Source organism: Podarcis vaucheri, assembly GCF_965113315.1.
Source record: "Podarcis vaucheri genome assembly, chromosome: 11".
NCBI classification, from domain to species: Eukaryota; Metazoa; Chordata; class Lepidosauria; order Squamata; family Lacertidae; genus Podarcis; species Podarcis vaucheri.
In genome coordinates, this window is record NC_138749.1 from 3,808,588 (window position 1) to 3,834,370 (window position 25,783).

The following is a 25,783-nucleotide window of genomic DNA, read 5'->3' on the forward strand; positions in this document are numbered from 1 at the left end:
GGTATGGGGTTAAGATTAAAACTGGCCAGGAAAACGAAAACGCAAGGGTGTTTCAAAGAGGAACTGTTTCAATCAATCAACCAACCAACCAATCAAGAGGTCTTAGAGTCCTGAATATTCTGAACCTTAATTTGGAGCAGACTGACAATGCATAGTCAAATTGACAGATATTACTGAAAATGACTGAAGCATGTAGCTGTCTCAAGGCCTCTTCCCAGCCCCCAATGTTTTCCCTTCCCTTTTTTTTCTTGGAGGAATTTAGGTATACTCTGTGTATGCAGGCATGTGGAAGGGATGCTACCCTTCTGAGTGTGATCAGCTCTCCACTGGATGGAGGGGACAGGGGAGAGAAAATCATCATATAAAAACAATGGCATTTGGAAAGGGAAATGTTGAAGCGAAAAGGTTGATTCCTAGAGAGAAAGGCAGACCACACAGAAAGCAATGTCTAGAATCTTCATTAAGTTCTCTACAAGTGCTCTCAATTCAAATGGAAGCCCAGCTGCCTGGAAAGCTGCTCTTTGTGGCACCAGGAAAGCAAGAAGCACTGCTCCTGCTTGCCTGCCTTTTCTGAAGACCTCCTTCTGGGCATGCCAATGATCGGTCTCACTGCCTTGCCGTGTTGTTTTTTAGCATGGACAGGAGATGTTGGATGGGTACAATCTTTGGATTGATCCGACCGCCGCAGCGTCTAAGAAGCTCCTCGCTGGCAGCCATCGCAGCGCTTGACACAGCCACGTCCAAGTCACCCTGAAGGTCCAGGAGAGCTGCAATGGAAGGAGGAACATGAGAACCACAGCAGAGTCCTCCTGGATCAGGCCAATGTCCTGCGTCCTGTTCTCACAATGGACAACCAGATGCGCCAACAGGAAACGCATATGTGGGACCCAAGTGCAAGAGCCTGGTTCCCTCCTGTGGTTTCCCGCAAATGGTGCTCAGAAGCATTTCTGCCTCTCAAAGCCATCCCAAGTTGGTGGCCATCGCTCCCTCCTCTTGCAAGTTGCCCTAAGAACATGGTTATAAACTGCACATAGATATTTAAAGAGATAAATTCAAAGGAGGGGCAGGGATAGGTCTGTCAGAAGCAAATGCCCCTCATGATAAGGACAGAAGGAGCTGCCTGGAACAGAGTTAGGCCCATTGAGTTGCCGAGCTCAGTATTGTTTACGTGGAAGAGGTTTCCAGGACTGGCCGTTTTTTGATGTGGAGATGAGAAGAATTGACACAGAAGGACACCCTGCCCCCCTTACCATTGGCTCGGCTGGCTTTGGCTGATGGGAATTGTAGTCCAATAAAATCTGGAGGGGGCTGGTGTACTGGACAGGAGAATGGCAAAGCAAAGGGGTTGCAATGGCAAAGAAAAGCAGCCGGGGAAGTGAGCTGGGCTCCCTGGGTAGCGCATGCCATTTTATGGGGTGAAATATGTTTAAAATATGTTTTTGGGTGTGAGGAATTAAAATCTGCGATTATTTTTGTGACTGAACAACATTTAGCATGGTAAGTCTATGTCTGATGAAGAAGCAGAAAAAACGGCTTTCGGAAAAACCAAAGAATTTTAACTTCTGAAGATGTAAGGTAATTACGTTAATACTGAAATAAAAATAACTAAGTTCCTAGCAATCGTTTATAATGATTTCTATGCAATTTTACACTCATTTCACTGACCAAGCAAAAGCAAATCATATTCATTTCACCCAAACAACATCTGAATTCCCAAGTCATGTTACAACGTTTTAGCACCCCTCACTTTCTGAATTTGAAAGCTGAAAAATTCAGCACGCCCTACTGTGACAATTCATTTTGTCTTGGATTTGCTAGGTAAATTAATGCCAGTTGTTAGAGAAAGAAACACTGTTTCTGTTCAAGTCCAAGTATACAGAAACAAAACTTTTGTTGTTAGGTCTAATCCAACTATATTATACTTTCCCAATGCAGTTTTTTGCCCAGCACAAACTCATCAGATTTTCCGTCATGTCAGTGGCTAGAAGAACTTGGGAATCACAATCCAGAAGGGAAAGGAGACTGCAGGGGCTGATAGTAACTAAATTGAGATAATCTGGGATTAATGAGATTGGAAAAAGCAGTCCTGTGATGAAAATATCCCTGCAAGGAAAAGAGCCAGTTTGATCCTTACCCAGATAAATGTCGTCAATTTGTTTGGTGCTCACCAAGTCGGGTTTCATGTACTGTGCATTGCACGCTAGACAGATCAATAGAAAACGATCAGTTCCTACATTTGGTACTTTGTCCACCCCCATCGTTCTACCCGGACACTGAGGTCCAGCACCGAGGGCCTTCTGGCGGTTCCCTCACTGCGAGAAGCCAAGTTACAGGGAACCAGGCAGAGGGCCTTCTCGGTAGTGGCGCCTTCCCTGTGGAACACCCTCCCACCAGATGTCAAAGAGAACAACAACTACCACGCTTTTAGAAGACATCTGAAGGCAGCCTTGTTTTGGGAAGCTTTTAATGTTTGATGTATTATAGTATTTTAATATTCTTTTGGAAGCCGCCCAGAGTGGCCGGGGAAGCCCAGCCAGATGGGCGGGGTATAAATAATAATAAATAATAATAATAATAATAATAATAATAATAATTATTAAAAACATTTATCAGACCTGAGGCACATAGGCTGTTGGTACTCTATAGAAGGAGCTAACAACTTCTGGATCACTTTAACAATTTGCTGGTTTAATCGTAGGAACCTAGGAAGCTGACTGAAGCTGGGTCAAAGCATTGGTCTGTCCAGATCAGGACTGTCTACACCGAATAACAGGGGCTCCTCAGGATTCTATACAGGGGAAACGGTGTGGCGTAGTGGGGGCTACTGGGGGATTGCCCCAGGCACAAAAAGGTTGAGGGGCACGTCTCTGTTTTAATACAGGCAATTCTCATTTTGCGTGGGAGCTATGTTCCAGACCCCCACATGCGTTGGTGGGGGCCACGTAAAGCATTCCACCCCACCCTTGTTTGCCCTGCCGTACCCCACCCCCATTCGACCCTTGCTCTGCCCTTTCAGTGACATCTTAATGATGTTTCGGTGACGTTTTCAGGCCACTTCCAGTGTGCAGGGTGCACCAATCACAACAAACCAGTCACTGCCTGTATTTAAAAGTGGTAACCCACCCTGGGACCTTGGGGCATGGGTTGGATAAACAACGGAGAAGCGCCTGACTTTCTGGGTGCAGCCTCCCTTTAGCGCTCTCCTTTGGACAGAGTTAGGCAGCGCATGACACCTGGACTTGCATCCCTGCCTCTCAGCCTCCAGGTTTCCCAGCTGAAATCCCACTTCTGGCTCATGCCCTGAAACCCCCTTTCCTCTTAAGAGCTTTGTTTTCAATTACCTATCAATATGGTCGCTGCCTCGCGATGCGCAGGGTTCCTGCTCTTTAGGTATTCCATCATCTGCGTGAGCATGTCCGGCAACCTCTGCCTGTATCTCCACAACTGGGGGGCGGGGGGGTGGACAGGAAGACAACCGAGGTGCCAGATTAGTCTTTTGTAAAACTCCAGCTTCTTAACGCATTTCTATCCCTCGTGGTGGCCAAACAATGCTTGAAAAGTATGACCTCATTATTTCCGAATTGGCCACCCACAGTAATACTACTGCCTTTATATAAGGTAGAATCACACTTCATGCCCAAGTATTAAGAGCACAGAAAATTTTAGTTGGTTTAGTTGGCAGAACTACGGGGGCAGAGCAGAGCCACCCTCCATGAATTTGTCCAGTCTTATTTTAAAGCCATCCAAGGTAGTGGCCACCTGTGTGTCTTGTGGCAGTGAGTTCCATAGCATAGTTGTGGATGTGGCAGTGTTGCTGGGCCTCTGTTTGTGGCTGTGCTGCACATAGATAATAGTGACAAAATGTCTTAGAAGACATCTGTGGTGGTGAAGGCAAGGTGGCTCCGGCTGGCTGATGCTGATGCCACAGATACAGACACAGGGAGATGAGAAGGCAGGTGCTGCAGCCACATACCCTCCAACACTTCTCTGATGAAAACAGGGACGCCCCATTCCATAATGAGAATTTTACTATTTATACCCCACCCATCTTAGTGGGTTGCCCCAGCCACTTTGGGCAGCAGCCAACACGCATAAAACAGTAAATGTTAAAAAACTTCCCTATACAGGATTGCCTGAGGACGGCTCAGAGGTCGGCTAACTCCATACCCCCCAACATTTCTCCAGTGAAAATAGGGACATCCTAAGGAAAAGTGGGACATTCCAGGATCAAACCAGAAACGGATGGCTTCTCTAAAACAAGGACGTCTCTGGAAAATAGGGACACTTTGAGGGTCTGCAGCCACAGCTGATCCAGGGGGGTGCACATCAGGGGGTTAATTTAGCAGAGGGAGAGAGGGAGGAGCAGCTGTTGCACAGCATCTTTCTAAGAAAAATCAACACACACACACCCCATTTCTCAAGAGTCTATTTTGCAGAATTTCATCTAGATATTCTTCCACTTTCTCACCCAAGCTGGGGCATTGTGGTGGATACAAAATATGATAGTAGCCAGGCAGTAGAATAAAATAAGCCTGCAACTCCCACTGCCCACATCAAACACACACAGTTTGGGAGGAAAGTAAGTGAGTCCCAAACTTAGGAAATGGTGGGGAAATTTCTTCTCCTCTGAAGAAATCTGGTGAAAGAGTCTGGAGGGAACAGTTGACCATGTAAATTTTACTCACAATGTACTTGCAGATAACTGAGAATCTGTAGTAGAGTCTGTCTTGCTGCACAGACTCAAAGATGTCATTGGGCAGCTCCCCCAGTTTCAGGAAGGTGACAATTGTGTTAAGGACAATTCGACACTCCTAGAATTGAAAGGAGGGGTGACATTTTACTTCACATCAAGCCTTAGGCTTGCAACAGCTTTGAAAATATACATACAGTGGTACCTCGCAAGACGAATGCCTCGCAAGACAAAAAACTCGCTAAACGAAAGGTTTTTCCGTTTTCGATTCGCCTCGCAAGACGAATTTCCCTATGGGCTTGCTTCGCAAGACGAAAACGTCTCGTGACTTTGTTTCCTTTGTCTAAAAACCGTTAAAACCAAGGGTGCTTAGCTTGAACAGCTGCAGTTGCGACTTGACTTCGAGGAGCAACTGTTAGCACGTGGTTTGGTAGCCTTTTCTCAGACTTTGCTCACTTTTGAAGCTTTTCCAAAACTTTTCCAGAACTTCTCTTGCATCCATTTGGTAAGTTAAACTTTTTGGGGGGGTTTTGGATTTTGGGTTGGGGTGTTTGGGATTCAAGGACTTGGTGTTGTGGGGGGGGGTTGCGATAATCTGGGAGCTTGTGGGCCTTTTTGGGGAATTTTTATGATTTTCTGTGACCATTGGGCAAGGTTGGTTTTTTTTCAATTTTTTTCCCCTGAGTTTGAATTTCTGAGTGCTGGGTGGCTGGAGGAACAGTTGGGGAGGTTTCTGCAGGAATCTGGGGGCTTGTGGGGTTTTTTTTGGGAATTTTTATGATTTTCTGTGACCATTGGGCAAGGTTGTTTTTTTCAATTTTTTTTCCCTGAGTTTGAATTTCTGAGTGCTGGCTGGCTGGGGGAACAGCTGGAGAGGTTTCTGCAGGAATCTGGGAGCTTGTGGGGCTGTTTTGGGAATTTTTGTGATTTTCTGTGACCATTGGGCCACTCTGCTGTTTTTTTAAAAAAATCTGGATTTGAATTTCTGTGTGGTGGGTGGCTGGGGGAACAGTTGAGGAGGGGGTTCTTCAGCAAGAAGCAAAGAGTGGAAGAGGAGCCTTCTTTGAGTGGTCCCCCAGAGTCTTAGAAAATGTATGTACTGTGCACTTTGTTGATTTTTAAATGTTTTTTCTGTCATGTTTATAAAGTTAATTTATTTTCCCTTCAATTTTTGAACTGCTCTTTACAGTATGTGTGACTTTAAAGAGCAGTTAATAAACTGTTGTTGTACCAAATTTGGCTTTGTTTGGACTTTTTTTGACCATAAAAGGTAAAGGTACCCCTGCCCGTACGGGCCAGTCTTGCCAGACTCTAGGGTTGTGCGCCCATCTCACTCAAGAGGCCGGGGGCCAGCGCTGTCCGAAGACGCATTAATTGATTTTCAATGCATTCCTATGGGATTTCGTGATTCGCAAGACGAAAAATTCGCTAGACGACAAAACTTGCGGAACAAATTAATTTTGTCCTGCGGGGCACCACTGTATCTGCAAATAAAATGCAGACAGTAGCCCAGGTAGGGTTATAAACACAACTAGCCCACTGGGAATTAAACCCTGAGAGCTCACCTAGGTTTTTAACAAGCACCAATACGCCACTAATGTAGGGGCTCACTTGCGCTCAGAAGGGAAGTGATTCCATAGAGAGGAGCCACCCTGAACAAGACCCTCCCTCTGGTTACTGGCTGCTACATGAACCTCCACCAGGCCGGCCTAGTCAGCTGATCACAGTGACAGCAGAGGTGTCAAGGCTTAGCTTCCAATCCCAGGAACGCAAGCCTGGGTGTTTCAGATGGTGTCTAATGACCAGGTTTTGAGACCAACCCTGCAGGGCTTCCACTCCTTTAAGCTAGCCAGCCTGGATCAGAAGACTTCCAGAACCGGCATCCTTGGAAGGCGGTGGCCTCTCCTTCCCTGGAGGTTTTTAAGCAGAGGTTGGAGGACCATCGGTCAAGGATGCTTGAGCTGAGATTCCTGCACTGCAGGGCTTGGACTAGAGGACCTTGGGGTCCCTTCCAACTCTGATTCTGTGGTTCGATGACTCTGACGGTTCCAACCTTTTGCAGAGCAATCCCAACCACAGCATGGTATCTGCAGAACAAGTGACTTGAGCGAGGGAAAAGGGGTGAAAAAAGACCCCAAGATCTCTAACTTTTCTGACCTGGACAGAAAACTCCCTTTTTGACCTCAGGTGTGGTGGTGACTCAGACCCCAAGCACAATCGAGACCCACCCATTCAAGACCAGTCTACGCATTACTTGATCTGTGGGGCAGCATGGGATGATTCTCCAAGCCCTGCTGCAACACGCAGAGCAACGCTCCTCGTGTGGAAATTCCCAGGAAAGGGGAGAGTTCCTCAGCTGCTACAGATGCTTCGAGGACCACCCAGCATTGGTATCGTAAGGGGCTTCCACAGGCAGAGAAACATTGCTCTGCGTTCCAGCTGCGTGTGACAGTTGCCAGGGAGAAGGAGTTTGCCAAAGGGGCCAGGCGATGCCCAGACTGGCCCTTCCAGCCTCAACCTACCTCTCCGCTCACAGGGTCGGTCAGCTGGATTATCAGGGGGACGAGGCTCCTGATGACAATGTCCTCCACCTTGTTTCTGTGCTCTTCCTTCACGCCCCTCAACAGCGTCCCGAAAAGAGTGATGGAGCAAAGGCTGAGCTCATTGTCCTCCTGAGGAGAGAGAGGAGGAGAACACCAGTCAGTCCCAAGTGCTGTGCAGGGCAAACCCGTCTCACAGGTTTCAGGGAGTTTAGCTGAGCAAACGCTTCTCGTTCACTATGGGTCTGGTTGTTTGAGGGTGTTGGCTGGGCCCACGCAACAGGGGACCAACCCCGGGGGCCTTTGCCCACCACCGTTAAGGAGCTTAACGGACTGAGTTCATCCTGGTGCATCTAAAGTTCTGCCAGCATCACCTGCTGGCAGACAGAGTCACCTGAAGTGCAGGTGAAGCAAGAAGTCTTGCAGATTAGGCCAGTGGGATCACTTGTGGGGGGCTGACAGAGGGGGGCTTGAGGTATAAATGCGGTGTGTGTGTGGCACATGGTGTGTGTGCATGACATGCGCATGTTGCACAGTGCCAGCCCCCTCAATCGTGGGGACAAGCGGGCACAGCGGGTGTTCTGAATTTCACTGTGTTATTATCCTCTTTATTTTCCCCCATAAATCTTTATTAAGGCTTTTCCATAATATAAGGAAAGAAACTGATCTAAATAAAAACAGAAAGACAAACAGAAATGCAGAGCCTTCTCTCAAGGGCAGCTCTTAACCCTTGTCTCACCAGGAAAGGGGTCAACCCTCCCAGCCTCTTCCCTTCCCTGTCTCTCACTCAGGGTCCTTCACCAACAAGCCATCACCTTCCTTGGAGCCCAACATGGGTGTAGCCAGGATTTATGTTGGTGAAGCAGTATTAATGTTGGGGAGGGGTGGCAGAAGAACCAAGCTTGATTGAAGGGGGAGTTGCCCCCCTCCCCCGTTGACCATGCCCAAAGAGCCCAATAATCAATGGCCCTGAGCAGAGGAAAGGAAAAGAGAGAAGAAAGAAGATGGATGGAAGGAAGGAAGGAAGGAAGGAAGGAAGGAAGGAAGGAAGGAAGGAAGGAAGGAAGGAAGGAAGGAAGGAAGGAAGGTAAAAAGGAATTTCGATTTTGTGTTATCATCTTCCTTAGTGGATCGTGCAAACCTCTATTCTGAATACAGTCGTAACTTGGTTCTCAAATGCCTTGGTTCCCAAATGCCAAAAACTTGGAAGTATAATTGTCCAGTTTTTGAACGTTTTTCGGAAGCCGAACGTCCGATGCGGCTGTCGGCTATTTTTTTCAGGGCGCTTGCTCCAATCAGAAGCCGCGCCATGGTTTTCGAACATTTCAGAAGTAAAATGGACTTCCAGAATGGATTAAAGTTTGAGAACCAAGGTGCCACTGTATTTGGCGCTTTTGTTTCTACTATTTATTTTGCATTTTTGTTTTTGAGGCTTTTTTGGTTAGTTTTTGTGACTGTTTGGAACCCAGTTTAGCTACTGATAGATTGGTTGTGTGACTGTGGAAATGGATAAAAGTCCCCCATCCAAACAATGACTATCATCAGTGCAGGTAAGAAAAAAAATTATTTAAATTTTAATCATCTACAATGCTGTCTTATTTATTTTATAATATGGTACATTGATTATTGCTTTCATTTTATGGATCAGTGGTCTCGTTAGAGAGTAAAATTCATGTTAACTTGCTGTTTTAGGGGTTGTTTTTCAAAGTCTGGAATGGATTAATCCATTTTGCATTACTTTCTCTGGGAAAGCGCACCTTGGTTTTGAAACGCTTTGCTTTTGGAACAGACTTCTGGAACAGATTAAGTTTGGGAACCAAGGTAACACTGTGATTCTCTTCATAGTGTAGGGGGCACTGGGGATGAGGCTATGGAACCAAAGGGGCAGCCCCCCCCAAATGTTTGGGAAGCACCAGGGCATGGATGAAGCCCATTTCGAGTAGGCTTGTTGACTTACATCATTGAAGTGTTTCAAGAGTTGAGGGTAAAGGCTGCAGCAGGCCAAGCTGTATTCCTCCCCCTCCAAGTGGTGGGACATGAGTTGCAGGCACTTGATGGACTCTTTGGCAACACTCTTGTCTGGATTGTAAGCGCAGTTGATCAGGGGCGAGATGAAGATCTCCAAGAGCTCTTCCTGAAGGAAGCAAGGAAGCAGGTGAGGGAACACGGTGACGGCAGAGAAGTCAGCGCACGCAGACGCAGTTTGCACCCAAAAAGCTACAGCGTAAGCATTACACAAAAGTAAACAACCCAAGCGGTTGCTCTCTCCTGAGTCCTTGTGCAGGGTGGGGGCCTCCAGTAGGGGAAGGGGCCAGAGCGGGAGCGTCTGCTTTGCATGCAGAAAGTCCTGGGTTCAAGTCCTGGCACCTCCACGCAGGGTTGGGAGGGACTCTAGAAACCTTGGGGAGCTGCTGCCGGTCCGTGTGGGCAACCCTGAGGTAGCCAGACCATTGGCCTGACTCTCTTTAAGGCAGCTTCCTTCCTGTGCTGATCTGCACCTGAGAATAAGGCTGCAGCAGAACAAAGGAATCTCATTTTAACAGCCTCCTTGAAAGGCTGATATGGCGTTGTGGGGTTAATTTGTACGCCGCTTCCTAATGTGTCCCCCGCCACCAATCTCTTACCTCCAGCTGGTGCTGCATCATGTAGCCCAGTCCTCGGATGCTGAAGAGCTGCATGAGGGGGCTGGCTTGCCCCATCCACTCCTTCAGGACGTCCATAATGTCTTCCTTCACGAAAAACAAGCCTATCTGTGAGTGGAAAAGGAGCTGAAAAAGAAAACACTTGATGTGTGCAAGGCCAAAGAAAGTAGGCAGGGCAGGAGGAAATCTGTGCCGCGGAAACCGAAGTCCGGTACCCCATACCCTCCAAGTGTCCTGATTTTCCAGGGACAGCCCCAGAATTACGAAAGCCAACCAGCTTCTGATTTGATCCCGGAATGTCCCTGTTTTCCATGCCAGAGCTGCCGCCACCGAGCTCGGGGAGGAGAATGAGCCAGAGCTTGTGCCCAATGACAGTGGCGGCTGTAAGGGGGCCTCTCGTCAGTGGCGTAGCGTGGGGTGTGCAGGGGGGGCCGGCCGCACCGGGCGCAACATCTGGGGGTTAGGGTTAGGGGGCGCAAATCCACGGGTTAGGGGGCGCAAATTACTTGCCTTGCCCCGGGTGCTGACAACCCACGCTACGCCACTGCCTCTCGTTGCCCCTCCATGGCATCTCCGTGGTCACTGCTGCTGGCCTCCTCCCTTGGGCAGCTGGTAGAGCAGCGGTTCTCAACCCATGGGTCCCCAGATGTTGTTGGACTACAACTCCCATCATCCCTGAGCTCTGGCCTTGCTAGCTAGGGGTGATGGGAGTTGTAGTCCAGCGACATCTGGGGACCCACAGGTTGAGAAAGGCTTTTGTAGAGGCTACTGGAAAGCAGGTGAGGACGGGAAGAGGCTGCGGCCACTAAAGCCCAGCCCTGTGTGCCATGCTGGCTCTGAGGGGCAGGCAGAGGGCAGGGCCCCCCGGGCGGGAAGAAAGGGGGAGCAAAGCGCAAGGAGTTAGATAAGAGCTGAGGGCAGTGTGCATTAACTAAGGCCTGTAGAAATTGCTGCCTCAGGCAGAGGGCAGGCCTGCCAGCCATCAATGGTGGCTCCGGAGACCTTCTTACACCCTCTGCTTTCCTTGCCTGCCTGGGAGCGGTTGTTGCGAAGCAGGAGCGCCTGCAGGCATTCCCCGTTTCCGACTCTCACCTCGGTGAAGAAGGCCATCCCGACCATCCTCTCCTTTATGTCAGGGCGGCGCAAGTAGGCATTGGCCTGTTTGAAAGTCGTTTTGAGGTGCACTTTGGAGAAGGTGAACAAGGTCCTGAAACACAAAATCAGACGCAAAGGATGCACAAGCCTGAAGCTGGCAGGAAGAACCGCTAAGTATTCATGAATAATAATAATAATAATAATAATAATAATAATAATAATAATAAATTCAATACTTGATCGGGTTGCCCCAGTCACTACCTTCTGCTCCTCTCCAGTTTCACCCAAGTCGTATCCCAAGTCCTATCTAGCTCTCTCTGTCAAGGAAGGATGCTTGAGAGTGCAGTGCAGTATCTTGCAGATAAATCTCCAAAGCCAGCAGAGTTTTCAGTGGGGAATGGGAAGGTTCATTACTCCATTACCCCATATGCACCCACTCGACCTCTTCGATTGGTGGAATTGGCACTTTCAGGCACCACGGAATGCCTGCTCTGCATTTAGTGTGTCAGCACCTAAACTTCGGAAATCCCTGCCTATTGATATCAAACAGGCGCCTTCACTGTACTCTTTTGGGCACCTGCTAAGAGCGTTCTTGTTTAGACAAGCCTACCCAGATGTTTAGAAAGCTGGTGCAAATGTTAATCCGGTTTTAGTCTATTGTTATTTTAACTTTTCAAAAGTCTCAAATTACTGTTGTCAGCTTTTCTAATCGATATTTTCTTATCTTTTCTTTTTAACTGCTTTGAAGTTTGTTTGTTTTATTACAATAAAACAGCATATACATTTTCTGAAATAAACAATGTTTATCCCCATTTCCTAGAAAGCAGGCCTTGGTGGGCTGCCTTTCGTGCCTCACCTGCCAGTCCTTTTCACCGTCTTACCTTGTCAGAAGACGAATGCCATCGAAAAAGCTTTCTGGGTTTGACAGCATGTCCCAGCACCTTTGCACCTCCAAAATGTTGTATTCTTTGACATAGCCGGCACATCCAATAAGGTTTTTCACAGCTTGCACAGTGGTCCTGAATCGAGTGAAAGAATTAAGAATATTACATTTATTTATCCATTAAAAAAAATTGTACACTGCCCTTCACCCATAGATCTCAGGTCAGTTCACAACACAAAAATACAAGATAAAAAGCACAAAATAAATAATAAAAACAAGAACAAGCCAAACCAATAACTCCTTGTTCCTCTCACAAACACAGCTGAAAGGGTGTAGGGTGTTAATCCGCCAATGGCCTGACTGAAGAGGAACATTTTGGCCTGGCATCTAATGGTATATAATGAAGGCACCAGGCAAGCCTCCCTGGGGAGAGGATCCCACTAATGGGGGGCCACCACAGAAAAGGCCCCTTCTTGTCTTGCCACCCTCTGGACTTCTCGTGGAGGAGGCACAGGAAGAGGGGATCACAAGGTCTGGGTAGGTTCATCTGGGGAGTTTTAGGTCCTTGACATCTTGCAGTCTTGAGCTGCTTGGCCTGATGGATCCAGCCACAACCACCAGCCCCCGCAGCCTCTCACATGTTTCCAGCACAAGCTGCAACCTTTCGGCTGCGATGGAGACTTCAGGTTTCATGACACGTGAGTCCCGCCACGCCAAAATCAGCCCATCGTGTGGGAGAGTCTCCAACATCCTTTCCCATCCTAGTGTCCTTTGTACTACAACAACTCCCATCTTCACCAGAGTTGTGCTGGCTGGGGCTGGTGGGAGTTGTGGTCCAAAGCGACTGAAGAGCACAGGGGTTGGGGAAGGCTGGGTCTCTTAGCTACCCAAGCTAAGCAGAACCTCCATGTGATGGCCTGGGAATCCGATTCAGAGGGTGAAGCGGAGGAATCCCAGCCTGCACAGGAGTCCCCGCCTCCAGGGCCGGCTGAACTGGGGCAGGGCCTTGATTCTGAAGCGCCTGCACCTGTGCCGGATCCTCAGGAGGAGGCACCAGGTGAATCCACTCTGACTCCAAAGGTGGTTGAGGACTCAGTGCCTACAGGTGAGTCTCCCCCTGGGCCCAGTAACCCTTCAGCCTCTCCTGAACTGCAGAGGCTCAGGGCAGAGAGGCGAAGGGAACTGGTTTCTCCCAGGAGGAGTGCTCGCCTTAAGGCCAGGAGAGGCGGGTCTCCTGGGGGCCGGGACCGCCCCTGGCCTCAGAGAAGATAAAGGCCAGTCAGCCCGGTCCCAGGTTGCGGGAGCAACGTTGTTGTGGAGTACCTGTTCCTGTCCAGACCCAGACCTGACCCTCCAGTGTTCCTGTCCCCGCTCGGCTTCCTGCTTCGGACCTTGCCCTGCTCCTTGTGAACTGTTTCCAGGCTAGTGACCCAGGACCGGACTTTGACTACGCCAACAGTAACCTTCCCCCCGGGACCAGCACACTCCATGTCCAAGTGAAGCCTATCTCTTGGGGGAGGGCTGAGCCATCACTGCTACGGTCAGGCTTGCAAGCGCCCAGAGAGAGAAGGGAGGGCCACCCCAAATGCACGGGCAGGTCCCTTACGCCAGCGGAGGGAGATGCGAAGGGGGCTCCGGCATGAGACTTGTCGCCCTCGAAACTCTTCTGCTCGACCCAAAAAGAAAATAGATCTGAGTGATAAGGGCAAGCAGCAGCTGGGGGAACTTGTTTTGCAGTACATCCGAAGCCTCAGGTAGCGACAGGATCAGACACAAAGCGTTGGTCGCCTGGAGGGACAAGGACAGGAGAACAGCATTCAGCAGAGGACATCGTCAGGTCCAGATCTCCCAACTCTCTATGCAGGACGCGACTCAGACCCCTGGTCCATTTCACTCAGTATTGTCCACACTGACTAGCAGTGGCTGTCCAGGGTTCCAGGCGAGGGACACCCCGACATGGAGATGCTGGGGCCCTTTTGCATACAAAGCAGGTGTTCTGCCCCTGAGCCAGGGCTGGGCTCCAGGAGACCCCCCCCCCCAGTGATGGACCACTAAGATGCCGCTGGGAAGAACCCCAGAGGCCAGTTATTAAGATGCAACCCTCCCCCCCCCAGCCAGAAGCCCCAGCCCCATCCAGCTCCCATTCAAGAACCACCCAGGAGAGAGAAACTGAGTGGTTTCGTACCGCTATTGGCATTTTAGAAGTGCTGCGTCGCCTGTACGTGACTTCTGTGTTGGGGTCTTCATCCTGTAGCCTTTTCAGGAGGGGTCTCAGCAGCTTGATGCTGGAGTACTGATCGGAGACCAAGGCCTTCCAGATCGCTGCAGCACTTCTGCAATTTGCCAAAAGAGAATTTTCCCTTTTTCCCTTTCTTAAAAAAAGTCAGGCCTTCTGTATTTCCTTTATATCGCACGTGCATTAGCAAAGAAAGAAACTACTATTCCCCTTTTTGATATGTAACTCGGGGCACAATTTTTTGCAAGTATGAAACGGAAATATAAATTAAGAAAGCCCACTTAAATTCAGCTCTCCCCATTTCCACTTTGCAGATTTTCATATCCAGTTTTGCCTCTTAAACACCTTTTGCAAATCAATCTCCTCTAATTTTATGTCTTTCTATATGTTATTTCCACCAGTTCATGCATTTGTGTGCCTACGTGTGTGTGTGTGTGTGTGTGTGTGTGTGTGTGTGTGTGTGTATGTGCGCTACTTGACTGGAGAACTGCATTGGAAAATTCAGAATAGTGCAAATTTTGAAATACGACAGTTCTCATTTTGGAAACTGCAAATGACGTAAGCTCTCACTTAAAAGTGACCCAAACGGAATTTGTTCCCTGTCCAGAAGGTGGGGCGGGGGGGAAACCTGGCATGCCTTCCACCTGAATCTTGAACAGAGGTTTGATCCACAGTGGGTACTGCTTTTCACAGCGTGGAAGAAAGCTGCATTCCTGCAGAGCAAGCAGTTTCCAGGGGACAAAAAGTTGGCAGCTCTACTTCAAAAACCTGGGAGATGCCCCAGAATTTGGAAATCTCCATCCGTGGCTGATGGGCTGTGGCCTGGCTTGGTGGATCGCAGGTTATGCAGGGCATCTGAGACGCCCTGAGATTTGCAGGCAAAATGGATATATCCCCCCATAACGCACTCATCTCTAAGAGGCCCTTACTCATCACATTCCACTGAGCAGTCCAACAGGCTATCTACGACCGGGTTCAGGCGCTTCGCAGCAAGGTTGACTACAGCTGCGAGTGTCTCATTCTTAGTGTGGGTGTCTGATATTCTGTGGAGATGGTTGTAGATCTCCTTCACAACTATGGGCAGCTGGAAGAAGATAAAAGAAGACCAGGATGAGAAAGTGTGGTGAACCTGAAAGAAAATGAGGGTTTTGGGGGGAATGATATATGACAAGATAAAAAAGATGCTCAAAGTGATTATTACCCCTCCCCCCCAGAAAAACAAACAAAACAAAACTGAGATTAAAAACATGGTGGTTGTTTTTTGGAAGCTGAACTGCAGCAGAATGGAAACAGAGGCGCAATCCACAAACATGGAAATCAATGCCTTCTTACACCTCTAGAAACAAGCTGATTCTACATCCAAAGAGAATGTTTAATTTAGAGGAAACCTGCTTCCCCCTGCCTCCATTTTGAGCCTTACATCTTCCATGTCCACCCCGCATTCCTCAAGGAAGGAACTCAGCAGCTTTCCTGAGGCCTGAGAGACGACTCTGTCTTCCACTGTCAGGTTGTCAATCGCCTTCAACACGACTTCGTTGATCTGGCTGGGCGTGAGGTGCTCCCCAAAAGCCTGGCACAAAGAAGAAAGACGAGGAAGTTTTCTTCTGCTCCGCATCTGACCACTTTTCGGTAGTCCAAGGGACAAACCACGTGAAAGACACATCCACTCTGCCTGAGATGATCCTCAGGGTCCCTTCCAACTCTCCAATCCTGATTCTATTTAAATGTTTATTTAAGTAACTGAAAGATTTCACAACAAACAAAACTAAGAGTCAGGTGACGCCTTCCTATTTTCGATCCCCATCTAAAACTGGTTATGACCTTGGAACATGAAGAGGTACAATCTAAAGTCAGACTAGAAAATAAGACAACTGTTCTTGCAGAAACAGAGAGGGCCAGTAATAGTGGATATCAGTTATATAATCAATCAATGCCAAACGAAGTCAGATTAGGTGGGAACCTGCAGGCTGTGTGTTTATTTCTTAATATACGTCAAAAACATCCACCACAATGTTAGCATAGTCCAAGCTTCCTCAACCTCGGCCCTCCAGATGTTTTGAGACTACAATTCCCAGCATCCCTGACCACTGGTCCTGCTAGCTAGGGATCATGGGAGTTGTAGGCCAAAAACATCTGAAGGGCCGAGGTTGAGGAAGCCTGGCATAGCCCATTGGCTTGGCAGCGCTTCATGAAATGGGCACCAAATGGGTCAACTTTTCATACTCTTTTTCTGCCCAAGGTGGCAATGCACGGTTCTCTCTCCTCCCCATTTCATCCTCATGAGGGAGTTTAGACCGAGAGACTGTGCACAGCTAGGGCTACTCCACAAATCAACTGCAGGATCCATTGGCCTGGCAGCTTGCAGCTTGTAATGCATACGGATCTCTATCCAGGGCTCACAGTTGTGGCAGTGCCTGAGTAGTTTGGGGTTGGGATCTATCTATCTATCTATCTATCTATCTATCTATCTATCTATCTATCTATCGTTTTGTGTAATGTGACCTTTTAGAATGCAGTCATACCTCGGTTTACAACCGCGTCAGGTTGCGTTTTTTCAGGTTGCAGACCACCGAAACCCGGAAGTACCACTTTGTGCATGCGCAGAAGTGCTGAATCGCAACCCGCGCATGCACAAACACGGGTTGCAAATGCTGCAGGTTGCGAACGTGCATCCTGCACGGATCACGTTCGCAACCCAAGATTCCACTGTAAGTAGAATTTGGCATGCAGTTTAGACCAATGGGCGCTTGGCTTCAAAAAATTTATTCTAATACAATGCATTTCCATATGTTATTTACACTAATATATTCATTTTCTGGACACTTTTAGCTTGCACAATCCTTTTTGTAGACACTGTTTGGCCAGGAAATGGCACTGAAAAACTCAAGGATGTATGAATTTCAAAGGCAGCTTATGTTTCCGTTCTCATATTGTTTCAGGAAGCCTGGATTTGATAGCTTTGGCTTTAAATGTGAACTGCTCTGAATCTCTCCCTCATCTCCTAGAAGGCGTGGGCTGCCTGAGGAGATTGGTGGGGCAGGGCCCCATTTGCCCAAATGGACAGACCTCTGCTAACTGAGAGCTGGCTGCAGTCTTAGCAAGAAACAGTCCAAAAAGCCACACCCACCTTGGCCACGTTGGAGATGTCGGTGTAAAAGATGGCAGGCCCAGGGATGAAGAAGTCTTCTCGGAACCATTTGACCACGTTGCCTTTCCTGTTCTTACGCCTCATCTCCACCTTCTTAGCTAAACGGGGTCAGGGATGGGGATATGCAGGCAAAAGAACACAGCATTAGTGTTCCTTGCACAAACCCCCCAGTTTCCCCACTGCGACCCACAAAAAGATTCTCAATTTCACCTCAAAAATTATAATTCAGAACTGGGAAAAATTCAGAAGGGGGCAACCAAAACTCCAGGACATCCAATGAAACTGAAGTTTCAGGATGGTCACAGCATTTGGGGGATTTTCTGTTTAGTAAAATGGTGAGGAAGAGGAGACACACTGTATGGCAAGGGGAAAGTGGAGAGAGAGAGAGAAAGCTTTCTCTCTCTCCCTCCCTCCTAACACAAGAACTCCGGGACCTCCAATGAAACTGAAGTTTCAGGATGGTCACAGCATTTGGGGGATTTTCTGTTTAGTAAAATGGTGAGGAAGAGGAGACACACTGTATGGCAAGGGGAAAGTGGAGAGAGTGAAAGCTTTCTCTCTCTCCCTCCCTCCTAACACAAGAACTCCGGGACCTCCAATGAAACTGAAGTTTCAGGATGGTCCTTCTTCATGCAGTGCACAGCTCAACTTTGGGACTCCCAGCCACAGGAGGCACTGATGGCCACGGACCAAGATGGCTTTCAAATTCATGGAAGAGAAGGCTACCCATGGCTATTAGCCAGGATGGCTATGCTGGGCCTCCATGGTCAGAGGCAGCAAAGCACAGGAGAAGAAAGAGCTCTTGAGTTCGAATTCTGCTGACTGGTTTCCCAGAGGCATCTGGTCTACCCCTGGGGGAACAGGATGCTGGACTGGGGTGGGCCACTGGTCTGATCCAGGCGGCTTTTCTTGTCTTCTTCAGCAGTGAATCCCTCCCCTCAGACTGACCTCTCGTCTCTGGCCAACGGGGTGTTTGCGTCAGGCCAGTCCTGGCACGAATTCTGGCCCTCCTGAGCTCCCGTCAACCCCAGCAGCAGCCAGCATGGGCAACACTCAGGGATGATGGGAGTTGGAGCAGCTTCTGGAGGGCTGCAGATCTCCCACCCTGCGGCTTGCAAGAAACACGCCCTTTCCCAGCCTCGCCCTCACCCATTTTGGCTATCATGATGTGATGGAGATGGTACAAGGCCTCCGCTGACAGCAGACCAATCTCCTTCACGTTGTCTGCGAGGTGGAGGGACAACAGCGCCACCAGCTGTCCAAGAACGAGGAAATCCTGGGATATCTAGGAGGTGGAGAGAGAGATGCACAGTCAGCCCTCGTCCCACAGAGCCCAGCAAGAGAAAACCGTCTGGCATGCTTTCAGGCGGCAAAGGTGGCAGAGGGGCGCAGGGCAAGAGACCTGGGCTTAGGTGGCCCACCCAAGGCTTGCCCCAGGGCCTTTTTTCCAGCCAGAACTCACTGGAACTCAGTTCTGGCACCTCTCAGGTGGGCGCTGTTGTCATTATAAGAGAATGAGGGAGGTGAGTTCATGGTGAGTCCTGGCACCTCTTTTTCTAGAAAAATAGCACTGGCTGGCACCTTCCCCTGGGATGGCCATGCCACACCGCTTTGGGGAGCAGGGGAAAGTACATCTAGTTCACACCTGAACTTTCCAAAGCAATACGCCAACCAAGACACAGGTTTTCCTTCAAAATCCAGAAATTTGGCAATGCAGTTCTCCAAACCACCACAACAAAACACAGACATTACGGGAGAAGGTATACAGAAACGCACAATTCATAAAAGCAACATGCTTGAATCCTGGGTAGGCCAAGTCTCTTTTTACCTGTCTAGTTTCTGGCACCCCTGGATACATCTTGGCAGCTAGAGACCCAAATATCTTCTAGGGCTAGGCGTGCCTTTTACCAGCTTTGTCTGGTTTGCAAACTATGGCTCTTCCTAGACAGGGATAGCCTAACCACTGCAGTCCATATTTTGGGAACCTCAAGGCTGGATTACTGCAATGTCTTCTAGGGGGTCTGCCCTTGGATCTGCTTCACAGGCTCCAGCTCATGCAGAATGCTGTGGCCAGATTGCTGGTGGGGGCCTCGGGCTGAGAACATGGGACACCATTCTTAAAACAGCTACATTGGCGGCCCATCTATTTCTGAGGCAGCTTCAAGGTCTTTCTATTCATTTACAAAGCCCTGACCATCTGAGGTCCAGGCTGCCTCAGGATGTCAGGAACTCATATATCGCAGCTTGATCGCTGAGAACATCTATGGGAGTATTGTTAAACCAGAGGGAAAGGGGGAGAGATGCTACCTTGCTATGTTATTATATATCTCATGCACAGATGCAGAATCAATTTAACACCCTGGCTGAAATTTCCCAAGAGGCATGCCTCTGTCTGAAGTTGGAAATAGCAAGATGAACCAAATGGGTGTCTTGGCAAACCCAGCAAAGCGATTCTTCTGTTCTTATGATCTACATAGGTCAGGAAGGGAATTTCCACACACAACCCTCATATTTGCTCAAGGGTTAGACCGATTAGCCTGATTCTGCCCTGGATAGGATTCCAGAAGGGTTTTTCCTGTGGGATCGGTGCTGATTAGTACCAGTTATTATTGTATTCCCCCTTCATGGATCACTGCCTTGCCGTGGCGAAGGGGCTTGAAGAACTCAGAGAAGCTATGAGTTATGCCGTGCAGGGCCACCCAAGATGGACAGGTCATAGTGGAGAGTTTTGACCAAACGTGATCCACCTGGAGTAGTAACCGGCAAGCCACTCCTGTATCCCTGCCAAGAAAACTCCATGGACAAAGACAACAGGCATATAAAAGTTATGACGCCGGAAGATGAGCCCCTCAGGTCGGAAGGTGTCCAACATGCTACTGGGGAAGAGCGGAGGACAAGTACAAGTAGATCCAGAGCTGATGAAGCGGCTGGGCCAAAGCCGAAAGGACGCTCAGTTGTGGATATGCATGGAAGCGAAAGGAAAGTCCAATGCTGTAAAGAAAAATATTGCATAGGAACCTGGAATGTAAGAACCATGAACCTGGGTAAGTTGGGTGTGGTCAAAAATGAGATGGCAAGAATAAATATTGACATCCTGGGCATCAGTGAGCTAAAATGGACGGGAATGGGCGAATTCAGTTCAGATGACTATCATATCTACTACTGTGGGCAAGAAACCCGTAAGAGAAATGGAGTGGCCCTCATAGTCAACAAAAGAGTGGCGAAAGCTGTACTGGGATGCAGTCTCAAAAATGATAGAATGATCTCGATACGAATCCAAGGCAGACCTTTTAACATCACAGTAATCCAAGTTTATGCACCAACTACTGGTGCTGAAGAAACTGAAATTGACCAATTCTATGAAGACTTACAAGACCTTATAGAAGTGACACCAAAGAAGGATGTTCTGCTCATTATAGGGGATTGGAATGCTAAAGTAGGGAATCAAGAGATAAAAGGAACAACTGGCAAGTTTGGCCTTGGAGATCAAAACGAAGCAGGGCAAAGGCTAATAGAGTTCTGTCAAGAGAACAAGCTGGTCATCACAAACACGCTTTTCCAACAACACAAGAGACGACTCTACACATGGACATCCCCAGATGGGCAACATCGAAATCAGATTGATTATATTCTCTGCAACCAAAGATGGAGAAGCTCTATACAATCAGCAAAAACAAGACCTGGAGCTGACTGTGGCTCAGATCATCAGCTCCTTATGGCAAAATTCAAGCTTAAACTGAAGAAAGTAGGAAAAACCACTGGACAGGTAAGATACAATCTAAACCAAATCCCTTATGAATACACAGTGGAAGTGAGGAACAGGTTTAAGGATTTAGATTTGCTGGACAGAGTGCCTGAAGAACTATGGATGGAGGCTCGCAACATTATACAGGAGGCAGCAACTAAAACCATCCCAATGAAAAAGAAATGCAAGAAAGCAAAGTGGCTGTCCAACGAGGCCTTACAAATAGCGGGGGAGAGAAGGCAAGCAAAATGCGAGGGAGATAGTGAAAGATACAGGAAATTGAATGCAGATTTCCAAAGAATAGCAAGGAGAGACAAGAAGGCCTTCTTAAACGAGCAATGCAAAGAAATAGAGGAAAGCAACAGAATGGGAAGAACCAGAGATCTGTTCAAGAAAATCGGAAATATGAAAGGAACATTTCGTACAAAGATTACCATAATAAAGGACAAAAGTGGTAAAGATCTAACTGAAGCAGAAGACATCAAGAAGAGGTGGCAAGAATACACAGAGGAATTATACCAGAAAGATATGAATGTCTCGTACACCCCAGGTAGTGTGGTTGCTGACCTTGAGCCAGACATCCTGGAGAGTGAAGTCAAATGGGCCTTAGAGAGCACTGCAAATAACAAGGCCAGTGGAAGTGATGGTATTCCAGCTGAACTGTTTAAAATTTTAAAAGATGATGCTGTTAAGGTGCTACACTCAATATGCCAGCAAGTTTGGAAAACTCAGCAGTGGCCAGAGGATTGGAGAAGATCAGGCTACATCCCAATCCCAAAGAAAGGCAGTGCCAAAGAATGCTCCAACTACCGCACAATTTCACTCATTTCACATGCTAGCAAGGTTATGCTTAAAATTCTACAAGGAAGGCTCAAGCAGTATGTGGACCGAGAACTCCCAGAAGTGCAAGCTGGATTTAGAAGAGGCAGAGGAACCAGAGACCAAATTGCAAACATGCGCTGGATTATGGAGAAAGCTAGAGAGTTCCAGAAAGACATCTACTTCTGCTTCATTGACTATGCAAAAGCCTTTGACTGTGTTGACCACAGCAAACTATGGCAAGTTCTTAAAGAAATGGGAGTGCCTGATCACCTCATCTGTCTCCTGCGAAATCTCTATGTGGGACAAGAAGCTACAGTTAGAACTGGATATGGAACAACTGATTGGTTCCAAATTGGGAAAGGAGTACGGCAAGGCTGTATATTGTCTCCCTGCTTATTTAAATAATATGCAGAATTCATCATGCGAAAGGCTGGGCTGGATGAATCCCAAGCCGGAATTAAGATTGCCGGAAGAAATATCAACAACCTCAGATATGCAGATGACACAACCTTGATGGCAGAAAGTGAAGAGGAATTAAAGAACCTTTTAATGAGGGTGAAAGAGGAGAGCGCAAAATATGGTCTGAAGCTCAACATCAAAAAAACGAAGATCATGGCCACTGGGCCCATCACCTCCTGGCAAATAGATGGGGAAGAAATGGAGGCAGTGAGAGATTTTACTTTCTTGGGCTCCATGATCAGTGCAGATGGTGACAGCAGTCACGAAATTAAAAGACGCCTGCTCCTTGGGAGAAAGGCGATGGCAAACCTAGACAACATCTTAAAAAGCAGAGACATCACCTTGCCAACAAAGGTCCGTATAGTAAAAGCCATGGTTTTCCCAGTAGTGATGTATGGAAGTGAGAGCTGGACCATAAAGAAGGCTGATCACCGAAGAATTGATGCTTTTGAATTATGGTGCTGGAGGAGACTCTTGAGAGTCCCATGGACTGCAAGAAGATCAAACCTCTCCATTCTGAAGGAAATCAGCCCTGAGCGCTCACTGGAAGGACAGATCATGAAGCTGAGGCTCCAAGACTTTGGCCACCTCATGAGAAGAGAGGACTCCCTGGAAAAGACCCTGATGTTGGGAAAGATGGAGGGCACAAGGAGAAGGGGACGACAGAGAATGAGATGGTTGGATGGTGTTCTTGAAGCTACTAGCATGAATTTGATCAAACTGCGGGAGGCAGTGGAGGACAGAAGTGCCTGGCGTGCTCTGGTCCATGGGGTCACGAAGAGTCGGACACGACTAAACGACTAAACAACAACAATTATTGTATTCACTAATGAACCACTTCCCTCGAGGCACGCAACATATGCAAGTTTTAATTTTATTATTTATTTATTTTATTGCATTTACCTCTCGGCTTTTTCTGCAGGGAGCTCAAGATAGTCCTCCTCCTCCTCCTCCTCCTCCTCATTTAATCCCCACAACAATCCTGAGAGGTAGCCTAGGCCAAGAGGCAGTCACAGGCCCCCAAGGTCACCTTCAATGAGAGTCACTGCTGAGCGGGGGAATTTGAACCCGGGTCTCTCCCAGGTCTCAGACCAACACTCTAACTGCTACATCACAGTGTCTTACACAGCATAAATGCTAAACGGGTCAGTATAAATGCTAGCCTGTATCCCATCCTGTAACCTACCTCCATTGAATCTAGACTTACCCTTCCCGGAGAAAATCCAACAAGTTAAAAACAAGTTAAAAACGAAAACGAAAAGCCTATTGCCAAAGACCCATTTGCTATATCTAATCAGAATGATCTGTTATTGTATTCCTGTGTTTTTATATTGTAAACCATCCCTGTGATCTTCAGATGAAGAGCAGTATGGAAATTTAATACATTTTTAAAAAATCAAATATGAAATTGCAGCGTTAAGCCTTGGTCACTCACATCAAAGTCCAAATGCTCGGAAACATATTTCATTAGAAAGCTGGTGCTCTTGACAGCTCTTTCACGCTCATAGATTTTTGTGGAGTCAATCCAGCCATTTGTGTGCTGCGGGAGAGAAATAATCATCATCACATAGAAGGACAACCATTAATCCGGGTCTGCAAATTCACAAAGCTTTGGCCACTGGCTGGATCAATCATGCCGGGACCATAGAGGGGACAAATTTCAAAAAGGGGTTGTTTTGTAAAGGAGAAAGTTTGCTGCAATTTGTTCTACTTCATCATCATCATCATCATTATTTTATACCCCACCTTTTTCCCTGACAGGGACTCCAGGCAGCTTACAAACAAAATAAGAACAACTTGAGATATAGAAAAAAGAAGCCATTAAATGAAACACATTGAAGATTAATAGAATTAGAAATTAATTGGCCCTTGGTTTGTTTTTGTTTTACTGTGTATTTTGTGTTCTCATTTTGTATTTTCATGTTGTGAACTGCCCTGCGATCTGTCATTTGTGTGTTTGTGTGTGTGATGATTACAATAATACAACATACACCTCACCACAGCCATAGCCATGGAATGCAGGAAGCATCCTTAGACCAAGCCCAGCCATTGATCTACCAACCTTGGTGTTGGCCACAGGTAATGACGGGCAGTTGCCCTTTGGGGTTTCAGACAGAGAGCCTTTTCCCAGCCCCACCTGGAGATGCTGAGGACTGAACCGGGGACCTTGAGCATGCAAAACAGAAGCTCTGCCCCTGAGCCATGGCCCTTCCCCATATGCCATCAGCAGAGGACATATCTTTGAAAGGAAACGGATGTGTGCCTTGCACAAGCCTTCCTAGCAGAACAGAGGCCCAGTTCACCATCAGCATCCACAACCAGTGAGTTGGCCACAGACGCCCCCCGTGCAATCATTTCAACAGGATCTGCTGCCTCCCCCTGCTCTGACATCTTGGGGGCTCCCTTACCACTAATATATCCTGCAGCGCCTCCAGAGAGGGGGCCTCTGACAGCAACCTGGTGAGCATGTTGAGGCAGGCGTTGACCGTATGCTGATAAAAGTCCTGAAAGGAGAGAAGCAAAAGCGGTTAAAAGCTGAAGACCCCCGTGGAAATCCCCTGTGCTCTGGAGCCTTCTAGTCCAGCAGCCCCTTTCCACAGGGGCCAAGCAATGACCCAGTGGGAAACCCACAAGGAAGACATGGAGGTTTTTAAGCAGAGGTTGGATGACCACCTGTCATGATTCTATGGTTCTGTGCTGACTGGGGCCAATGGCAGCACAGCTGGAGAAGCACACATTCTTCAACTGTATTTCATTGCAAGAATGGAGGTTACAGGGAAGCAGGCAGAGGGCCTTCTCGGTGGTGGGCCCACCCTGTGGAACACCCTCCTATCAGATGTCAGAGAGATACATAATTATACTTCCACCTGAAGGCAGCCCTGCATAGGGAAGTTTTAAATATTTGATGTCTTACTGTGTTTTAATTTGTTGGAAGCCGCCCAGAGTGGCTGGAGTAACCCAATCAGGTGGGCGGCGTATAAACAAACAAGCAAACAAAATTAAATGCAGTGTAGGAGGGAGGCATGAGAGTCACAAAATGCAGGCATGCAGGAATCATTCGTGGATGCATTCTAGCCAAAGGTTAAATGCAGTTAATATTGAAACATGATTAATATCAAAAATATACACCCAAAGCCTCTGGTTGTTACATCATTGTGATGGGCCAAGTGTCTGTGGCAGCATTATCTGTAGCTTACACGGCCCAGACTCTCTGCCCTCAAATCTTTTAACCTGGCAACCCCATTTTCCTCCATTCATATCCCGAGAAGCAGAAGGTCCAGTCACCTGGCTCTGTGATGATTGTGTGGGACTCCCGGCTTTGAGTTTTGTAAGTTTCAAGGAGGGCAACGAAAACACCTTCTTGGTGCTTTTTTTCACTAGCTCAGACCGAAGCATGGAGTCCATCGGTGGTCTCACGGCACTGAAGAGGAAAGAGAAAGGAGAGGAAATGCTCAGCACCCAGCAGTCCATAAACCTGGTGAGGAAATATGCAGTGTGTCTGACCAAGTGTGTGGCAAGGGAA

At 47.8% G+C, this 25,783-nt stretch overlaps 1 protein-coding gene across 1 annotated transcript; it reads right to left on the bottom strand.

Annotated features, from left to right (window-relative positions):
- Positions 1–442: 442 nt before the first annotated feature.
- Positions 443–25,762, bottom strand: LOC309514589 (maestro heat-like repeat-containing protein family member 7). Its single transcript, XM_082191741.1, has 18 exons — positions 25,546–25,762; positions 24,669–24,764; positions 23,669–23,800; positions 18,384–18,519; positions 17,214–17,332; positions 15,507–15,656; positions 15,016–15,170; positions 14,036–14,183; positions 13,457–13,638; positions 11,849–11,986; positions 10,965–11,079; positions 9,855–9,998; positions 9,188–9,364; positions 7,213–7,362; positions 4,686–4,811; positions 3,342–3,444; positions 2,135–2,200; positions 443–767 (listed from the first exon to the last, which is right to left on the bottom strand). The coding sequence occupies exons 1-18, from the start codon at positions 25,729–25,731 to the stop codon at positions 607–609; spliced, it is 2,484 nt and encodes an 827-aa protein (XP_082047867.1). The 5' UTR covers positions 25,732–25,762; the 3' UTR covers positions 443–606.
- Between the last annotated feature and the right edge of the window lie 21 nt (positions 25,763–25,783).